The following is an 18,189-nucleotide window of genomic DNA, read 5'->3' as shown; positions in this document are numbered from 1 at the left end:
GATTGTACATAGATTATAAAAGTCCGGTGCATCTCCCGTTTGTGAAACACGTTGTGAATAAAATATCTCTTGATGCTGCATACTTCTGTGTCTTCTAAACACAGACTTTCCTTTATCAGATGCCTTCTCCTGGTTCCCCTCAGGGTCTGTATTCCATGTCCCACAATTGCTTTATTTTCTCTTTACCAAGTGTCTGCCTCCTGCCTACCTCAGCATTGTGTCTTTTTATCCTGGAATGGACATAGTGAAAAGACCATTTCTGCAATTCTCTTCTGCCCTCTCCTAAATGCTTGTGTTTGCTTTTGATCCTGCCTGACTCACTACGCCAGAGTATTGATATTTCTGAGAAAAGTCAGAGAGGTAGCTCTCTCTGCCTGCTTATTTGAAATGAGCTAGTGTGGTCATCCGGGAGACATTCAGTGTGACAATACACAAGAAGATCAAAGACACACACGGAAGCATTCTGTGTCTGCCTGATTTACATTTTAAACACTGGCAACCGTAAGGTCTAACTATTGTCCAGCTTCTCAAAAGGGCAATGTGTCCAGGAATGGTATCATTAGGGATCTGTTGTACAGTCTCCCAGTAAAAGACATTGAATAAGAGAACACATTTTTTTTAAATTGGGGGATATTTAAACCATCCACTTCTACATGTACTTGTTTTAACCAGCTTGAACAAATTAGTTATTTTCAGTAGATTACCCTCATTGGTAATTCTATAATAAAAAGATTTTAGAGATGGTGCATTACCATCACAGGCACTATAATTTTTATTTCAGAACCCTAGTAATTGAATATTCATTATCTAATTGTAATTAAAATGCATGATCCTCTTAAGAACGCTTATAACTATTTAAATGAATATGAACTTTATTAAACGGATAAAAGTAGGATATTAAAATTATTCCAAGAGAGTGGGTTTTATTCTTAAAGAACTGCAGAGCTACAATAGTAAGAAATAAAGAAAGAATAAAGAAAGATAACAGAAAAGTCATAAAAATAACAAGCAGACAGATCCCTGCAATGCTATGGTGGTGAAATAAAGTGTTAATTTAATCGGGAGAAAATAGACAAGACACAAAGAACCTAATAATTCCTTGAAGATTGGAGTGAGGGTTTGTTCCTCTCTGCTTTCGCCAGGAGTCCAGTGGTAGTGCCCTGCAACCCCAAGAATACCCAATAAATACCTGTTGGATGAACAAAGCAAACAAAATCTGTCTCAAAAGTTATCAGAATTTTATGAGTAATTTCCCAGTCAATTTGTAGATGCGACATTGATAGAAATTCAAGGTTAGACCCAGTTAGAATGCTTGCTTTTCATTGGAGGATTAATTTATATACTCAGAAAACGTGTTTGTTAAGATGATAAAGTTGTTCAGGTGGCACCCAGTCTCAGAAGGAGAGTGATGGCCTGGGTCAGTTGCCCCTTTCTGTTATCTGTTATGAAATCTTTGCTGTTATACAGAAAGACTATCATCCTCCAGTTCTTTACTGCTATTCGTAGAGAAGCCATCCTTCTGAGGTCTTCACTATATACATAGAATGGTTATGTCTCTCTGTTCTATTAACACGGGGCAGCCATCCCTCATCACCTAGGAGGAAGTATAAGTTCAAATTTAAAAAGAAAAATCAGCTTTCTTTATGTACATTGTATAATTGTGTTCCAGCCATGCCAATTATTGACACAAAAGCTTATTGTGAGAAGAAATGAGATGATTTCAGTGATAATATTAACTGAATGCTGACAGTCAGCTAACTTGTTTACATTTCACCAAACTTGTTTTGACAGGTAGATAAGAGTTTTCCCCAAATGAAATAGATCACACACACACACACACACACACACACACACACACACACTGACCAGCATTGGCCAAAGCTAATTGGCATTCTAAGTAAGAAGAATGGGACTGTATTACCTCTCAGGTGACCAGAAGCACAGATACAGGGAAGCCCAGACAGTAACTTGGGGTCCTATTTAAAGGAAGGGACCCGAACTAAAAATTACAATTTTTACAAAACAATGATGACAAGCCAACAAAAACTTCTTTCTTCTAAGCTGTAAATATCATAGATAGAAATTCACAAATCTAACAGTGTAGTTCAGTCATTTTTATATGTTAGTCCACGTAGGAAGTCACCCAGATAACGTCATGGACCATAATCCTTAATTGATCCCAGAAAACCAACCCCTTCAAAGAAAACTGAAGTTCTGGCTTCTAAAATAATAGGTTATTTGTGTCTGGTTTTGACCTTCATGTACATAGACTCACTGGACACAAACCATTGTGTTTGGCATCAAAGTTATCATTTGTAGTTTGAGTTACTTTAATGATTGCCATAACAATAATCCTGAAAATTGAAATTCGGGAGTGAAATGTTAATTTTTGCTTATGTTTTGAAGATACAGCCCATCCTTGTGGAAACGCATGGATACAAGGGCATGAGGCAGATCATCCCATGGTGTCTATAGACAGTAAGCAGGAAGATGAAGGGTGGGGTTCAGGGTCATTGCTTCCTTTGTATTAAGTCTAAGAACCCAGAGTGTGGGATAGTAGTGTCCATTTCTAGGGGAGATAGTCATACTTCAGTTAACATTATCTCAACCCTCCCCCACAAACATGCCCAGATGTTTGTTTTCAGGGTGGTTCTAAATCCCATCAAGCTGACAGTCAAGATTTCACCATATTCCATTTTATTTCACACCTATTTGTTATTATTTTGTCACCAGCATGTCATGATATTTTTAATGTTCTCTTATTGATGAATATCTGAGATGAGAAACTTCTCCCAAAATTTTAAGGAAAGAAAATTAATTTATTTGGTTGTATGAATGAAGTCCAAGGGTCAAATCACCCTAGCTGTTTAAGACACACTATCTGTGTTAGTTACTTTTCTTGTCAGTGTGAGAAAAATGTTTGACAGAAACAGCATAAGGAGGGATGATTTATTTTGGCTCAATCTCAGAGGATACAAAGTCCAAGTTGCTTGGCCCCCAACGTGTAGGCAGGATCAAGAGACAGAAAAAAAGATGTTTCCTTCATGGCCATCCAGGAAGCAGAGAAAGAAAATGGGCATGCACGTGGAGAACAAAGCAAGATATGTCCTCCAAGGACATACTCTCAAGTGACTTCCTACAAAGTCTCCACCTTATACATTTCATCAATTCCAATAATGCCATCACATTACTAATCCATTATTGTATTGGTTCATTCATTAGTTTAGAGCATCTTTGATATTATTGTCTCTAGAAACACCCATGAAGACATACTCAGAGGTGCACATTACTAAGTTCCTAGGCATTTCTCAATACAATCATGTTGCTACTGGCAAACAAAATTATTCACCCCACTATAGTTGGTTCATGGGAGTGAGCATATAGTGTAGGATATAACCTTCATAATTAAGATGTTAAGGATTTACTAATTTTCTCTTCCAATTTGCTTCCTAAACTCATTTATTCCTTCTGAAGATCTGGAAAGGATTTCCCACAAAAAAAGAGTATATTTAAGAAGCCACAGCTAAAATCTATTCTTCCTAATGCATAATACTGAACATTGTTTATCAACATATTAATATGTATGATAGAAAATGTTTCTTTTCCAGAATGCTGGATTGAACAAAGCTAAATATACTTACACTTAATTCAGGGTTTCTTGTAATAATTATAGTACAGTTTTGGGCTTCCAAGACTAAAATCTGAAGTATACATAGCATCCACACATGGAACTTTTTAATTTCTTCTTTTATTATTTTTTATTTAAACTAGAAATAATCTTATTTTACATACCAATTCCAGTTATTTCTCTCTCCCATTCTCCCACCATCCCCACCGTCTCCCCCTCCCACCCCATCCACTCCTCAGAGAGGGTAAGGCCTCTCACCACACATGAAATATTAAACATCTTTTTCCCACAGGAATTATGCTACTTTCCAAACTTGTTATTTCCAGAAACCACAAATTTTAAAATTATCCATAATTTTTTATGGACTAAGAGATGTCCACATAAACTTTGTCTATTAAAGGCTTGAGCCTTAATGGGACTATATATGAAGACAGGACTTTTAGGGCAGTAACTAAAGTTAAGTGCATTTGAAAGAATGGGCCCTTGATCCAATAGGATTGATACCATTATAAGAAGACACGTGAAAGAAGCCTCTGTATCTCTCTCTGTCTCTATGTCTCTCTCTTTCTCTCTCTACTTTCTTCCTTTCTTCCTTCCCTACCTCATTTTCTGCACATGAGCACAAAAGAAAGGTCATGTGAGAACATAGTAAAATTGCAAGTCAAGAAGAGGCTCCATCAGAAGAAATCAGTTACAAGATATTTGATTACACTGTGTAAAGTCATGTCACTGTGATTGGTTTAATAAAATTCTAAACAGCCAATAACTAGGCAGGAGTTACAGATGGGACTTCCAGACAGAAAGAACTCTAAGCAGAAGAAAGGGGAAGTCGCCAGCTGGACGCAGAGAAAGCAGGACACATAGGAGGAGAGGTAAAAGCCATGAGCCACGTGGCAGCGTGCGAATTAATAGGAATGGGTTAATTTGACTTGTAAGAGCTAGTTAGAAACCATCCTAAGCTTTCACAATTAACAAGTCTCTCTGTGTCATTATTTGAGAGCTGGGTGGCAGGACAGAGAAAGACTTGTTTCAGAGTTACAGAAACCAACTCTATTATCATCTTGAGATGAACTTTCTGTCATTCATAACTGTAAGGAAAAGAGAATGGATGGTGTCAAAGGTACACAGTCTTTGGTCTCTTATAGAAGCATCCAGAGCAGACTACTGCAAACAATCTTGAAGATATAGTTTTGCTCATCAAAAATGGTGTTCATCACAAGGAAATGAAATAACTAAATCCTTCCCAGACTTGTTGGCATCTTCTTTTCTACTATCTTGAAGAGACGACATGACCAAAAGTTTACTGGGGGTTTACCTACAGTTTTAGAGGGTGAGTCCATGATCATTATGGCAAGATGCATTGCAGCAGGCAGGGAGGGAGGCCTGCCACTAAAGCTGGAACTGAGAGCTCACATCTGATCCACATGCATGAAGCAAATAGCCAGCTGGGAATGACATGAGCTTGGACACACCTCTTCCAACAAGTCCACACCTCTTCATCCTTCCCAAATAGTTCTACCAACTGAAGACCAACTGGATGCACTATAGAAATCATGTGTCGTGTGGCAGTATCTTCGGTGGCGGGGGTTGGGGGGTGTGGGGAGGATAAGTTCACACTAGCTTCAGCCATTCCATAAAGCTAAATGAGGGATTTTTGTGTTGTTAAGATATTAGTATGGCCCTTCCAGTTCAGGCCCCTCACTACTTTGTCTGATGTGTTTACAAGATGTCTATTGATAGTTATTCATTTTCAACACTTCTCCCCTGAACGGGATGTTTATATGTTGTCTAACAAGTTGGACAGCATCATAAATGATTCACTGTTAAGATTGAAAAGTAAATTTTCTGAAATATATGACCATATTTTTTTTTAAATCTAACGAACTGAAGTTTTAATATATCCCAGAGTGGGTTACCGAATATCTACTTTTCTCTGAACCCAAGATCCAGCTCTATGTAGCTAGACATACCACTGAGAACCCCATGGCGAGATCTTCAATTTCAATCATTTTCTCCTATGACACATAAGAAATAAAAATCCTCTTCCCAAAATATGCTGACATCACATTTCAGAAAAGCCATATGCTTGACTTTCTGTGATTGAAGAAAGAATCCATGTGCTCATTGTTCACAGTAGCCCAAACAAGAGGATGCAGGAGTGTTGCGTGCTTCTAGCAGAAGCAATTCTGTTCCAATCTGTGTGCCCTTAAAGTCATTATGCAAACAAAAATATGTGTTGTCTATGTTCATAAAGCAAGAATCCCCATGACTTTTCATTTATAAGGTTGGAAAATAGTATTGGCAAATTGATGGCAGCTGTATGGGATAAAATGTAGTAACTGCATCAACGCTCAGTCTACAAATTCTGGGTACCAAAGTCCCTCTGGGTTCTACCAGGTTGTTTTTGGCATATCTCATTTCAACTCCAAAACAAGAATGTAGGTATTATCTCCACGTCCACAAGTCTCATTTAATTATGTCTTCTTCATCTCCTCTCCAAAGTTCCCAGCAGCACATTCCCCAATGGATTCCAAGCCTGAAATGCCTGACGTGTACTCTCGTTTTTGATGCCAAAGATTTTGCATTTAAAATATTTGACAATTTTTCCTCCCAGAGGCTTTCGATTTTCTTCCTTCCAAGTTTCAGATCATTTGTTTTCAATCTCCATGATTCATCCTTCTCCCTTCATGCTGGAGACTGATAGCAAACTTAAGGCTATTTCCTCACTGCCTCTGATTCTCAGTGCCAGTTCCTAAGAGACGATTTGAGGGTTTATTGTTATTTGGGCCATCTCATCCTAAAGCATATTTAATTTTTTTTGTCATTGTAGCAAAGGGGGCATGCCTTTTACAGATGTTTCCATCCTTCAACATCTTATCGATAACCTATAAACAAATATTGAACATCTTAAGAGCGTCACAGAGTTCAAAGCACAGTGAAAGAAAATTGGGCCTACCTTCAAGCAAGTCTTTTGTGTTCACTCAGGAGCAAAGTGGACTGTTAGGATGTAGAGGGAGTGGCAAGTATAAACCATGAAGTTTGAATAAGGGCAATCAAGATGAGTAATGTTGATATGGATTGTGTGACATAAAGGGGGCTTTAAAGGTTACTATGGGAAGAAAAGAAAACACTTCTCACTTAAAAGTAGAATGAAGACCTACAACATATCACCCTTCCTTGTAGAACTTAATGTGTTAGGACAGATGCCCTTTGAACAAACAAATCTCTCTAAGCAAAAAATTATAGTGGAAAGATCTGTTCATTCTTTTCATAATTGGGGAGATATGTATGCAAGTTACTATAGAACTGGAGACTTACCTTGGTCCTTGGCACTTGGGTGAGGAAGTCCAACATGAAGGACTCCTCCCCCTATAAATAAGCCTTTCCAAAGAATGAAGTAAAGACAAAAGTTGGATAAATGAGCTTTAAAAAAGTGGATATACAATAATGTACTTTGAAGGTTTCCCAGCTATACCCAAGGACCATTCAACCAAGAGAAGGGATGTGAACCAAGCAAAAGGAGGGTCGATCGGTCATGGGCACACTGGCAGAGAGGCAGCAGAAGGGTAACCACATTTATTATTGCCATGAGTTTATCAATTAGTTCTTTTTTATGTCAAGTTGATAGACTTTAATGGCTATGAAAAAGGCAGACAGCATAAATATCAAAACAAAACTGTTGAAAGTGTTGGGAAGAAATACAAACTGGTTTATGCCCCAAATTTAGCAGCTTGGCTTATATCGACAACTGTCTTTGTTTTGTTTTTATTTTTTTTTTAGTTTATATTTTTAAATTTTGTTCTGCATTTCAAACACAGTTCTCCCTCCCACCTCTCCTCCTGCTACCCCTGGCTTTCTCCCACAACCACCCCCCCATCTACTCCTCCCACAGGGTAAGGGCTCCCATCAAGTTGAGGCAGAGCAAAACCTCTCCCCTCTGCACCAAGGACCAGCATGGCATCCCATCATAGGGAATGAGCTCCAACAAATAAACTCATGAATCCCAGATAGATTGGTCCATAGGTCAGGAGTCCCTCAGCTAGAGCCAACTACACAAGTGTCTCCCACATTCAGAGGGCCTAGTTCTGCCCTATGGAGGCTCCACAGCTGACGGTCTAGAGTTCATGAGTTCCCACGAGTTTGGTTCAGCTGTCTCTGTAGATTTCCTCTTCATGATCTTGACCTCCCTTGCTCATGCATTCACCCCTCCCTCTCTTCAGCAGGATCCCTGGGGCTCTGCCTGGTGTTTGGTTGTAGATGTCTGCATTTGGCTCCATCAAGTACTGGGCGAAGGCTCTGTGATGACAGTTGGGGTAGTTACCAGTCTAGTTTCAGGGGAAGGCCAGTCCAGGTACCCCCTCCACCATTGCCAGGAGTCTTAGCTGGGGTCATCCTTATGGATTCCTGGGAGTTTCCCTAGCACCAGGTTTCTCCCTAACCCCACAATGTCTTTCATTGCTCTCCCACTCCACCCATCTCCCAACTTGACCATCCCATCCCCTCATGTTTTCACGCCCTAAAACTTCCCTTCAACCCCCACTCCCAGTTACAAGCCCCAACCTGCTCTCTGGATTTTCATTTGTTTGTTTACTTGCTTATTGTTGGTGGGTTTTTGTTTGTTTGTTTGATTGGTTGGTTGGTTTTGCTTTTTGAGACAGGATCATATTTGTTAGACCTGCCTGGCTTAGAAGTAACTATATAGATCAGACTAGCCTCAAACTTGCAGTGATCCTCCTGCCTCAAGGGAGAAGCTGAAATTTTAGGCATGTACTACCTGCTCAGCTCTGTTTTTTTGTTTTTTTTGTTTGTTTGTTTGTTTGTTGAGACAGGATTTCTCTGTGTTGCTTTGGAGCCTGTCCTGGAACTTGCTCTGTAGACCAGGCTGGCCTCAAACTCACAGAGATCCACCTGACTCTGCCTTCCGAATGCTGGGATTAAAGGCATTAGAGGTGTGTGCCACCAATGGCTGGTGCTCTGATTTATTTTTACCTATGTTGTGACAGGCAGTTCTGAGTAATGCTTGCTGAGATGTTGGCATTTGAAAGCTGAATGTCACAGATTTGAGAGTCTATTTCCTCTCCCTATTTCCCACCCCTTTGTCTGCCCCAATAGAAACAGTAATGGACCAGTTCAAACTAGGATCAATCTAGATAAAATTTGATAGCTAAAAATAGCCTAGGTTCAGAAAAAAATTATAGCCAAAGAAGAAGTAATAAATTAGTTTTATTCAGACTGTGAAATTGGTTTTCAGAGATGCCTAGGTCAGCTGTGTCAGTATCATTTCCTTATTCAGATAACGCCAGAAAAACCTGGCCATTCCTGGAGAAGTCTGAGAGGCCAATAGGAATGGCTGATTTGCCCAGCTCTTAGTACATTCCTCACTAGCAGTCCCTATCACCAGCATGATAAAGCAGTGGTTGGTCTGAACAAAAAATCAGATGGCTTGGCCATGACTTTTGTATTCTGAGAGATACAAAGTCCAACTGAACCACATAATTCCGGCATAAACCTGTCTAGTCTCAAGATGAAGATAGACAGATTTGTTGGAAATGGGAGTAGCCTTACTTTTCAGAGTTCTCTGGAAAAACGAAATAGGCTGTGTTTTATGGGCCACATGTAGAGCGTGTGATACAATGCCAGTGAGGAGCAACTTTTAAAGTATTCTACCTGTATGGTTGTGGGATATGCCCCAGTCAGTAAAGAACTTGCCTTGCATGAAGATCTGAGTTCAAATACCCAGCACTGAGGAGGAGAGACAGGCATAGTCCAGGGTTTCCTGCAGCCACACTTGACCACGTTCCAAGCCAGTAGGAGACACTGTCTCAAAAAATCAAGGTGGAGGCCATTTAAAAAGCTAAGATTGTTCTCTGGCCTCTAAATTCATGTGCACACAATGTGCATGCAAACACACATGAACCTGAACACACACACACATATACAGTCATGTACTTATACTAAAGAATCTCTCCAAAAGTCCACCCAGCCATGAGAAAGGATGTGGTCAAATAAAAACAGTACACATGGCCAAGTGCATGTGACATTCCAAATTCTGAGTCTGTTTGTTCCTTTAAAAATATGGAAGAAAGACTGGAGGAAGAACCATGTCATTTACCCTGTGTTTGAAAGATAGTCAGAGCCAAGATAAGGGAATGCTCTCCATTCAACTAGGTTTTGAGATGTCAGGCATGGGCCATGACTGCATCAAGTATCCCCTTTTGCCTTGAGTCACAAAAAAAAACACAAGCAACTCCTGCATACATAAAATGTAAATGCAAATAGACAGACTAAACTGTAAGTAGTTCAAAACAGTATTCCACCCAGTGAGACAACATTCCTGTAGAGTTAGAACAGTACATTTCCATGTGACTCAAAGGAAGTCCATTGAAGTTCTTTCAGGACAACTTGAAAAATGTAGACAAGCATCCTCTCTTCAAGTTCAGGATGTTGGAGGTTTCTATGTTTCTTCTACCTTGGCTACTCATCAGTAAAGGAGATAAAACCAGGCATGTTTCATTACTAACCTAGTACCTGAAAAGTGAGGGAGGTTAAGTAGGTCATTTCTCAGACGTCTGTGAAAACTCTACAGAGCCAGGAAGTCCTGTCCTGCTCACACCAAAAAGGACCTCAAAGGACCACACTAATGAAAAATAGACCCAACAGTCATGATTGTTTCACACACATGGAAGTATACTAAACATGTTCTGATAATGACTATTTATTGTTCTAGAATTGAGACCATAAAAATAGAATCAAAGATCCTAATCATAAACCTATGTAGAGGAAATCTGGCACTGGTTTATTAGCCAACTTTATTTTATTGAGAACAACTAAAGACTTATGTCCCCCTTTGCCATATCAATCATATTTTAATCTCATAGAATATTACTTTCTAAGACCTTAATTAAAGAAAGTTACACTTACAGAAGCAAATACTTCAAAAGTATTCAAGGAATTTGGTATCAGAAAGATTTTCTTTCTCATCTCTCCCCATTGATAGTAAGCTCATTTTAACATCTGTTTTGGAATTATGCCTTGTTAATGTTAATGTCTGTGTTTGTGTATATGTCAATCACAAAATATGTGAAATCAATTATATTCAGTTACCTACCTGTGTTTATAAGGTTTTATGAAACATCATATCTGTCCTCAGGGAGTTTGCATTCCAGAAAGGCAAATCAGAGAAGACCATTTTGCATAAAAATCTCAAAATAAGTACAGGGGCTTTTTCTAAAAGAGTCTAAATGAATCACATAATTGTGTAGCATTTATAAAAGGTCTACTCTTTTCCTACTGAAAAGAAAGGATTGAGTCTGTAATTACTTCCATTCCATAGGGGATGTAGGCATGGATTCTAAAGACCTAGTTGTGACAGTTGTCTTCTTGATTGCTCTAATTGCTTTATGGGAGCACTATCTTATAGCATTGAGGAGAGTTCAATAGTCAGTGGTGAGGAGGACATCATTGGAAGTATTTACTTAGTTGTGTAATACAGCCTCTTTTTTTTTTTTTTTCACCTTGTTATTATCCAGCTGTGTTGCATTAGCTCTTCTGTGATGGACAAGCAGAGGCCTTGCCTACCTACACATAAGGACCAAAGGGGAACTGGCATTGCTGCTCCATCTTGTGATGACCAGGCATCCCAAAGGAACACACAGTTACCTCTGCCCAGCTTACTAATCTCAAAGAGGCCAGGAAACATTATTCCCTCTTCTCACACCATTCACAGAGACATTATATGATAAAAACAAAATCACATCAAGTTTAATTAAAATATTTAATTGTATTTTATTATCAATTGTAGAATCCGACAATATCTTCTCCTGCGTTCTACAAAGTAGAATGAATGGACCAATGAACTCAACAGAGAGGGTTGGCTTTATAGGCAGGAAAGAGCTGAAGGAGGCAGAAATCAACAGAAAGCAAATGGGCCATTGCAAAAATACCCTGTACAGGATTAAAATGGAGAGGGCTTCCTTGGGATCCTGGCTCAGAGGAATGCCACCCCTTATTGGTGGCTCGGAATCCCCTCTCCTCTAGAAAATTGGACTATGCTAATGTTCAGTGTTTGATCCCATGGCAGTTGGCACAAACAAGAGTCCATGTTGGTACCCCTCTGCTGTAGCCTTAGTCAAACAACGGCCTCCAATACATTTATTCAACAGTTGCTTCTGCCAGAGAGGATGGGAAAATAGTTTCCATCATTCTCTGATAGGCCACCTAAAGCTCCCTACAAACTTGTCTAAGAAAAGTCTCTTCCCTCTGCTAGGGTTTACAGGCCAGACATCTAGAATGAGAACTTTCTTAACATCTGATAGAAAAACACGTTTTCTGCAGTGAAAACTTCTGGTTCTATTTTTATGTAATTTTTTTTCTTTTTTACTTTTGTGTTTTCACTGAGCTGAGGGGAAGACTGAGATGCCTTCAGGCCTGTTTGCTGTCTCAGCAGGCATGTTATGGGCAGCTGCATGCAACCGAATTCCTCAGGACAGCTCACTGAAGTGAAAAAGTTCTAGAATGGACCTGGAGACTCAAGTTTGCCTCTTATAACTAACAAATCTGACAGACCATGCAAGAGTCTGAGTCAGGGCCCCACGAGATGGGTGACAGAATTCTTCTAATGTACAAGCCCACTATCACATGTAATTAGTGTATTGTGCTAACATGATAAATAGTACTTAATGTCTCCCTAGATTAAATTGACCTCAATCTCTAAAGGTCACTGATTCCAACAAAATCATATTTGCATGCAAAAATTTATAAAAAATAAAAAACTTCAGGCAAGATCCTAAGAAGACACATCAGGTAGGTTCTTCTGAGCAGCGATTCTCAACCTTCTTAATGCTGAGACCCTTTAACACAGTTCCTCATGTTGTGGTGACCATCCCCAACCATAAAATTATTTCCCTTGCTACTTTGCCCCTGTAACTTTGCTATTGTTATGAGTAGTAATGTAAATGTCTGTATTTTCTGATGGTCTTAGGTGACCCCTATGAAAGGGTTATTCAACCTCCAAGGGGATCATGACCCAAAGGTTGAGAACCACTGCTTTTGAGGGTTACCCTCCCTTTCTTAGGGCAGGTGCTCTAAAATCACATCAGAAACTGTGCTAATCGGGCCACATATTGATGTCTGTGGATTTGTTTCCATAGGCAATGTGACAGCTATTGTTTTCTGATTATGCATTTCTTATGTGTCTCTTTGCAACTTTAAATTCTATGGAGCTCTACTCAGATATTTGGCCATAATAGATTCAGAAGGTAACTTTTTCTTGTTATTCGAGGTGATGAATTTTTAGTGGGTTTTTTTTTTTTTCCTTTCTGGTTTAGCAAAGAATGTCAGTTTTATGACAATTAGCTCTATACTTAGGAAAACATCAATGGATCTGTACAAATGGGTTCCTCTGAGCATGAAGCAGACCTAGTATTCACTTGGTGTGCATAGGCACAATCGTATGTAAAACACTGCAAACATTCTTGAACTTCAATATGGAAGATTCCTTAAATAAACCTTGGGAGGTATGCTTTCACCCATAAATAAACCTTACATAACAAAGACTTCTAATTGGCACAGATGGTTGTTTATTTTCTCATTTTTACTGTTTTCTTTTCTTCTGTTTTTAGTAGAAACTCCCAGAATGAGATAAAAATAGTCTAGATATAACTCTAAACTATCCTTTATGGCTGGCGACTATGGCCAACATAAAGTGCCTGTTCCTCGTGCTTGTCAATAGTACAGTAGTGATAGCACACATTACTAAGAAAACACAATAAAAATTATTTCATTTTTTTCAGTTTCATTGACAATGCTACAAAATTGATTGTATTGATTAAATTCGACTTGTAAATTCCTATCCTTCTTAATGTTAATCAGTTTCTAATAAAATAATTGAATTATAGCTAATTACAGTGTCATAATGCCCAAACTTCTAGAAAATATTTTCAAAGATTTATTGTATTCTATTTAATTTAATAATTAATTTAAATAATTTAATCTATAAATATAATTTAATTTATTTAAATCTTTTTACAAGCTTATCCTATACAACTAAATTACATAGAAATTGTAATATTTCCAGACTTTTGTTTTTAAAAATATTCTTATCTGGTGTTTTTAAATAGTATACCATGTTTCATAACACCACTTATCATAGACACAGGCAAGGATCCTAAGCAACCTGGATTCTTGTCATGCTTCAGTCAGAAATGTTAGTTGATACACTCTCTAGAGAAAACAGCCTGAAATTATCCACGAAAGTTAAACAGACTTTATAACCCAGAATTTCTTGTTTTGTGTAAACATCCATCAATGCCAGTAGGCAATTCCATTGAAAGGATGTTCAGGGCAGCTGCATGTATAATATTCAAATCCTGGGGTCTGCCCAATTGACACCAGGAGAAGCCATATTCCCTTTGCTGGGTGATAATCACATTTTTACTAATGTAGCACAACATTTCATTCAGAATATAATCCAAAAGACTTTGGATATTTGAACTGTTGCTGGAGGCTCCTTGTCCCACCAGGTCCTGCCACATTTCTCAGCCACAAATAAACACACAGACACTATGTTAATTATTAAACTATTGGCCGATGGCTAGGGCTTCTTACTGGCTAACTCTTTCTTCTTAATTATTAACCCATTTCTATTAATCTAAGTATTTCCACATGGTCATGGCTTACTGGTATAGGGTCCAGACATGACATGTTACTCCTTCCTCTGCTACATGGCTACCTTTCCTACAATTCTCCTCATCTCCTAGTCCCACCTATCTTCCTGCTTCTCCTGGCTATTGGCCAAACAGTGTTTTATTCGCAACCAATAAGAGAAACATGTATACAGAAGGACATCCGAGAGGGGGGGGAGGAAGGGGGGGGAGAAAAACCCCACCACCCCAACCCCACACCACCACCCCCCCCCCCCCCCCCCCCCCCCCCCCCCCCAGCGGGCCCCCCCCCCCCCCCCCCCCCCCCCCCCCCCCCGGCCCCCCCCCCCCCCCCCCCCACCCCCAAGGGCCCGGGCCCGGCCCACCGCAGGCCCACCCCCCCACCACCCCCCCATTAGTGAATATTTTGAATTAAACAACAAATACCTTTAAAGGGTGTACTGACTACAGGAAATGTGTGAGAGAGGTGCTTCTGGGTCACTGGAGGTGTCCCAGACTAGTATTTGAATTATGATACCACAAGTGGGTATGTGAACCATACATGGTTTACATACACATGTATAAAAACATATTTCCATTCATATCTCTTTCAGAGAGTCATGATCAGTGTACATATATCACACAGTGTCATGGAGACTCCATCTCTCAAAAATCCTATGTCTTGTACGTTACACATTGAGCCATCTCCACAGCCCACATCTTATTTTCATAAAAATCACCCACGCTGCCTTTCAGAAGCTCAAAGACTTAAGCTCTGAGAGTTCAGAGTAACCCATTCTGCTCAGGAACATGATGTACCGAAGCTACTTCGTGATGCCAGCTGGACCCTGCAAACCAATCACAAAGTCCCTTCTGGGTCAGACAAATGCAGATTACAAGAGTAGTTTGGGTTTTAGGATTTGGTGTGTAGAAGGGTGGTTTGGAAACACACCCTAAGGGTCATCGATTCATAAAGGATATTGGCACCATGTTCATGGGGATCATTTCTAACAGGTTGTCAAATTCGAGTGCGCATTTAGGCTGCCTTCATTTATTGCTCCTTTAAGAGTAAATGAGAAGTTTACTGGCAAAGGCTTTGGTGTAGGGATATGGCTCAGTTGAAAAGTTCTTACTGCATAAGCATGAGCACCAGAATTTGGATAACCAGAGCACCTATATAAAAATTTGGGCATATTATTGTATATGCATAATTCCAATCTTGAGTAAGCCAAGACAGGATTTCTGAGGTTTGCTGGTCATCCAGCCTAGCTGAATTAGCAAGCTCCAAGTTCAGTGAGAGGCCATCTCAAAAAATAAGAATGCATGAAATTCTCAAATAATTGATAAAAACTTTATGTAATTCAAAGTAGGTATAGGATCAAGTTGAACAGTGTGGATAAGTACAGAATATAAGTACAGGGCAAACGTGAACCTAGGCAAAAATCTCAGTTCCACTTCTCATTATCCACAGAGTATGTACTTATGGAGCACCTGCTCCATGCTGGAGACATCCATGAATTATTTCAGTTCTTCAAGTAAACAGGGACAGACCAGAAAACAAAAGATGTCCCTTATTTAGCTGATTCACGGCAGGGAAGAAAGTCTCTGAAGGAATCGATTCAACAATTAAAGAGACAAAGATTTTTTTTTTTTCAACAGGGATTTGTTTGGTGTATCACTCAGGTGGCTTTGTTGAACTTTCCATTATCTCTGCATGTGGGCACCTGTGGAGAATGTGGTTTGGTCTAATTTCCACCTAAAATAGCCAATGGCCTATTAGTTGTAAGTTCTGGAAATCAGAATGTCAGTTCTATTTTCCATCAGGTGACCATGCCAGAGTTGCCTCTGAGCCACTCTCCAAGTGATTCCAGAGGGAGGAGAGCAAACTCCATCCAGGGTTTTACTCAGTGCAATTCTGAACAACTGTTAAAAATGCCATCAGTGATCAGACAACAGAAGCTATAATCCTAACACAGCCTCCCATGTTTTTTCTGTCTCCCTGTGATCTAGGAGGAAGGATGCTGGATTCTTATCCTACAAAGATCATCTGCCAGTGAGCCAGGTGGTGGTTGGAGATACTGACCGGCAAGGCTCAGAAGCCAAGCTGAGCGTGGGTCCCCTGCGCTGCCAAGGAGACAGTAAGTTTGCTCAGCAGCTGTGGCTCATACTTTCTTGTCATGCTCAAATGGTGTTTGCAGGCTGCTCAGAAGATGCCAGAAAACAGACTTGTTCTTCAAAAACATTGCACAAAACAAGAGGGGGTCCAATAGAGAGCTACATGACCCTAAAGAGAGTGTGCCCAATACAGAAGCCTCAATTCAGGCATAAGATGTGGATTTCCATCTTCCTTGTCTACTCATAAGTAACAAGTTTGACTACCTAAGATTACGGTAGCTTAAATAGCAATACTAATAGCATAAAAGTGTCACTCAACAGCTGGGATTCCACTATGTGCTGCCGTTAATGCCATTAGCATGACTATTTATATCACCATAAAACCGAGTTTATGGTGATATAAACAGTAGCATTATAGCTTAATGTATCATTGTAAACTTGGATTATGGCCATATAAAGTTTGACATTATGGCCATCAAACTCCATCATCATCAAAGCTTGATGGTCCCTTGAAAGGCAGAGATTGTTTGTATAATGATGTCCTGCTTTCAGGCTTAGGCACCAGAGAGAAATTGGGGGCTGCTAGCTTGGACAGTGGGAGGTAAGAGAGTCAGCATGATAGTCCCACCTAATTAAGGGCACCATTCAGACTTTTATGTTGTTAGATACCATCGGCTGTATTTTATATGCGGTGGGAGGGGAGCGGTGGGAGGTTGCTATGGGGATTCAGCAATGAGCATCCCGGGCATCATTTCCTGCACATGTGATTCAGGCAGCACTCCTGGGAGTTCTGTGCTTTTTGTGGTTGCATACTAGGCAAAGGGAGACCTAGATTCAACTCCCTCACTAACTGGCTCACTGGAAGACCCCAGGCAAGCCTCTCCATTTTATCAGCTGTGATAATGAGAATACCACCTGGGTCCCAATGCCTTCTGGGGAGACCATAAAGATTTTTAGTGCCTTGGTTTGGATTCCTCCTAGCAAAGGATTATGTGAGGTAGAATATTCTTCACAACTTGTGTAAGTCAATGGAGAATTAGGCCTATTCAATAATAAATTCTTGTAACCATTCAAAGAGGTGGCCTAAAGAAGGTAAGTGTTCATGCTTAGAGTTTACTGCTTAGTTAATTGAGACTGTTGGCAGTTAAACGAGGGGATGCTCCTAACACAAAAGAGGGAAGGTGTTTGGACTGATCTTTGTCTTTTACACTGGGGGAAATATGCTATCTCCCGAATTGAGGTTGGTCAAAAAAATCTTTATGAAGCTTTGGCTATAAACAGTAAAACTTCACTTGTGTATCCAAACTTGGTAATAGTACACAAAAAAGATATTTTGTTTTAGCTCACTAAGAAAAGATACTGACACAGAACAATAAACAATATGTATATCAAATAAACATGCTGAGAGATGAACTATCATGTTCTTTACAGCTGGGCTCTCATGTATTATAGCCAGAAAGTCAATTTTATTATGTTGTTATTATCAATATATAAAGATAAAATACTTCTGGCCTATCAATTACAACTCTGCATTTCGCTTGGAATTAGAGAAAAGTTCCAATTAAGTGGATGATTAACTTACTATCAAGAGAAATTTATATGCAGAAGTATATTATTTTTAGCTAACATGAAACTGATATTCCCTAATCAATACACAAGGACTCAGGAAGAATTTATCATGGGTTTGCTTTTTATGCAGCACTTCACTTGGCAACCTGGGAATAGGAAAAGACAATTCAAATGTGTTTGAGAAATTCACACAAAAAAGTATTTAGAAGATACAGACAGTTTATCATCATCGTACTG

General features: G+C 39.5%; 1 protein-coding gene across 1 annotated transcript in view; it reads left to right on the top strand.

Annotated features, from left to right (window-relative positions):
* Cntnap2 (contactin associated protein 2) overlaps positions 1-18,189 on the top strand; it is a 1,802,334-nt gene that overhangs the window by 1,430,914 nt on the left and 353,231 nt on the right. The window contains 1 exon segment of the mRNA XM_051174658.1: positions 16,279-16,406. Coding sequence (XP_051030615.1) covers positions 16,279-16,406 — 128 coding nt within the window.

The sequence above is a fragment of the Phodopus roborovskii genome, unplaced genomic scaffold (assembly GCF_943737965.1).
Source record: "Phodopus roborovskii unplaced genomic scaffold, PHOROB, whole genome shotgun sequence".
In the NCBI taxonomy this organism is placed as follows: Eukaryota; Metazoa; Chordata; class Mammalia; order Rodentia; family Cricetidae; genus Phodopus; species Phodopus roborovskii.
Note: the sequence above shows the minus strand (reverse complement) of the source record. Positions and strands in the feature narration are given on the sequence as shown.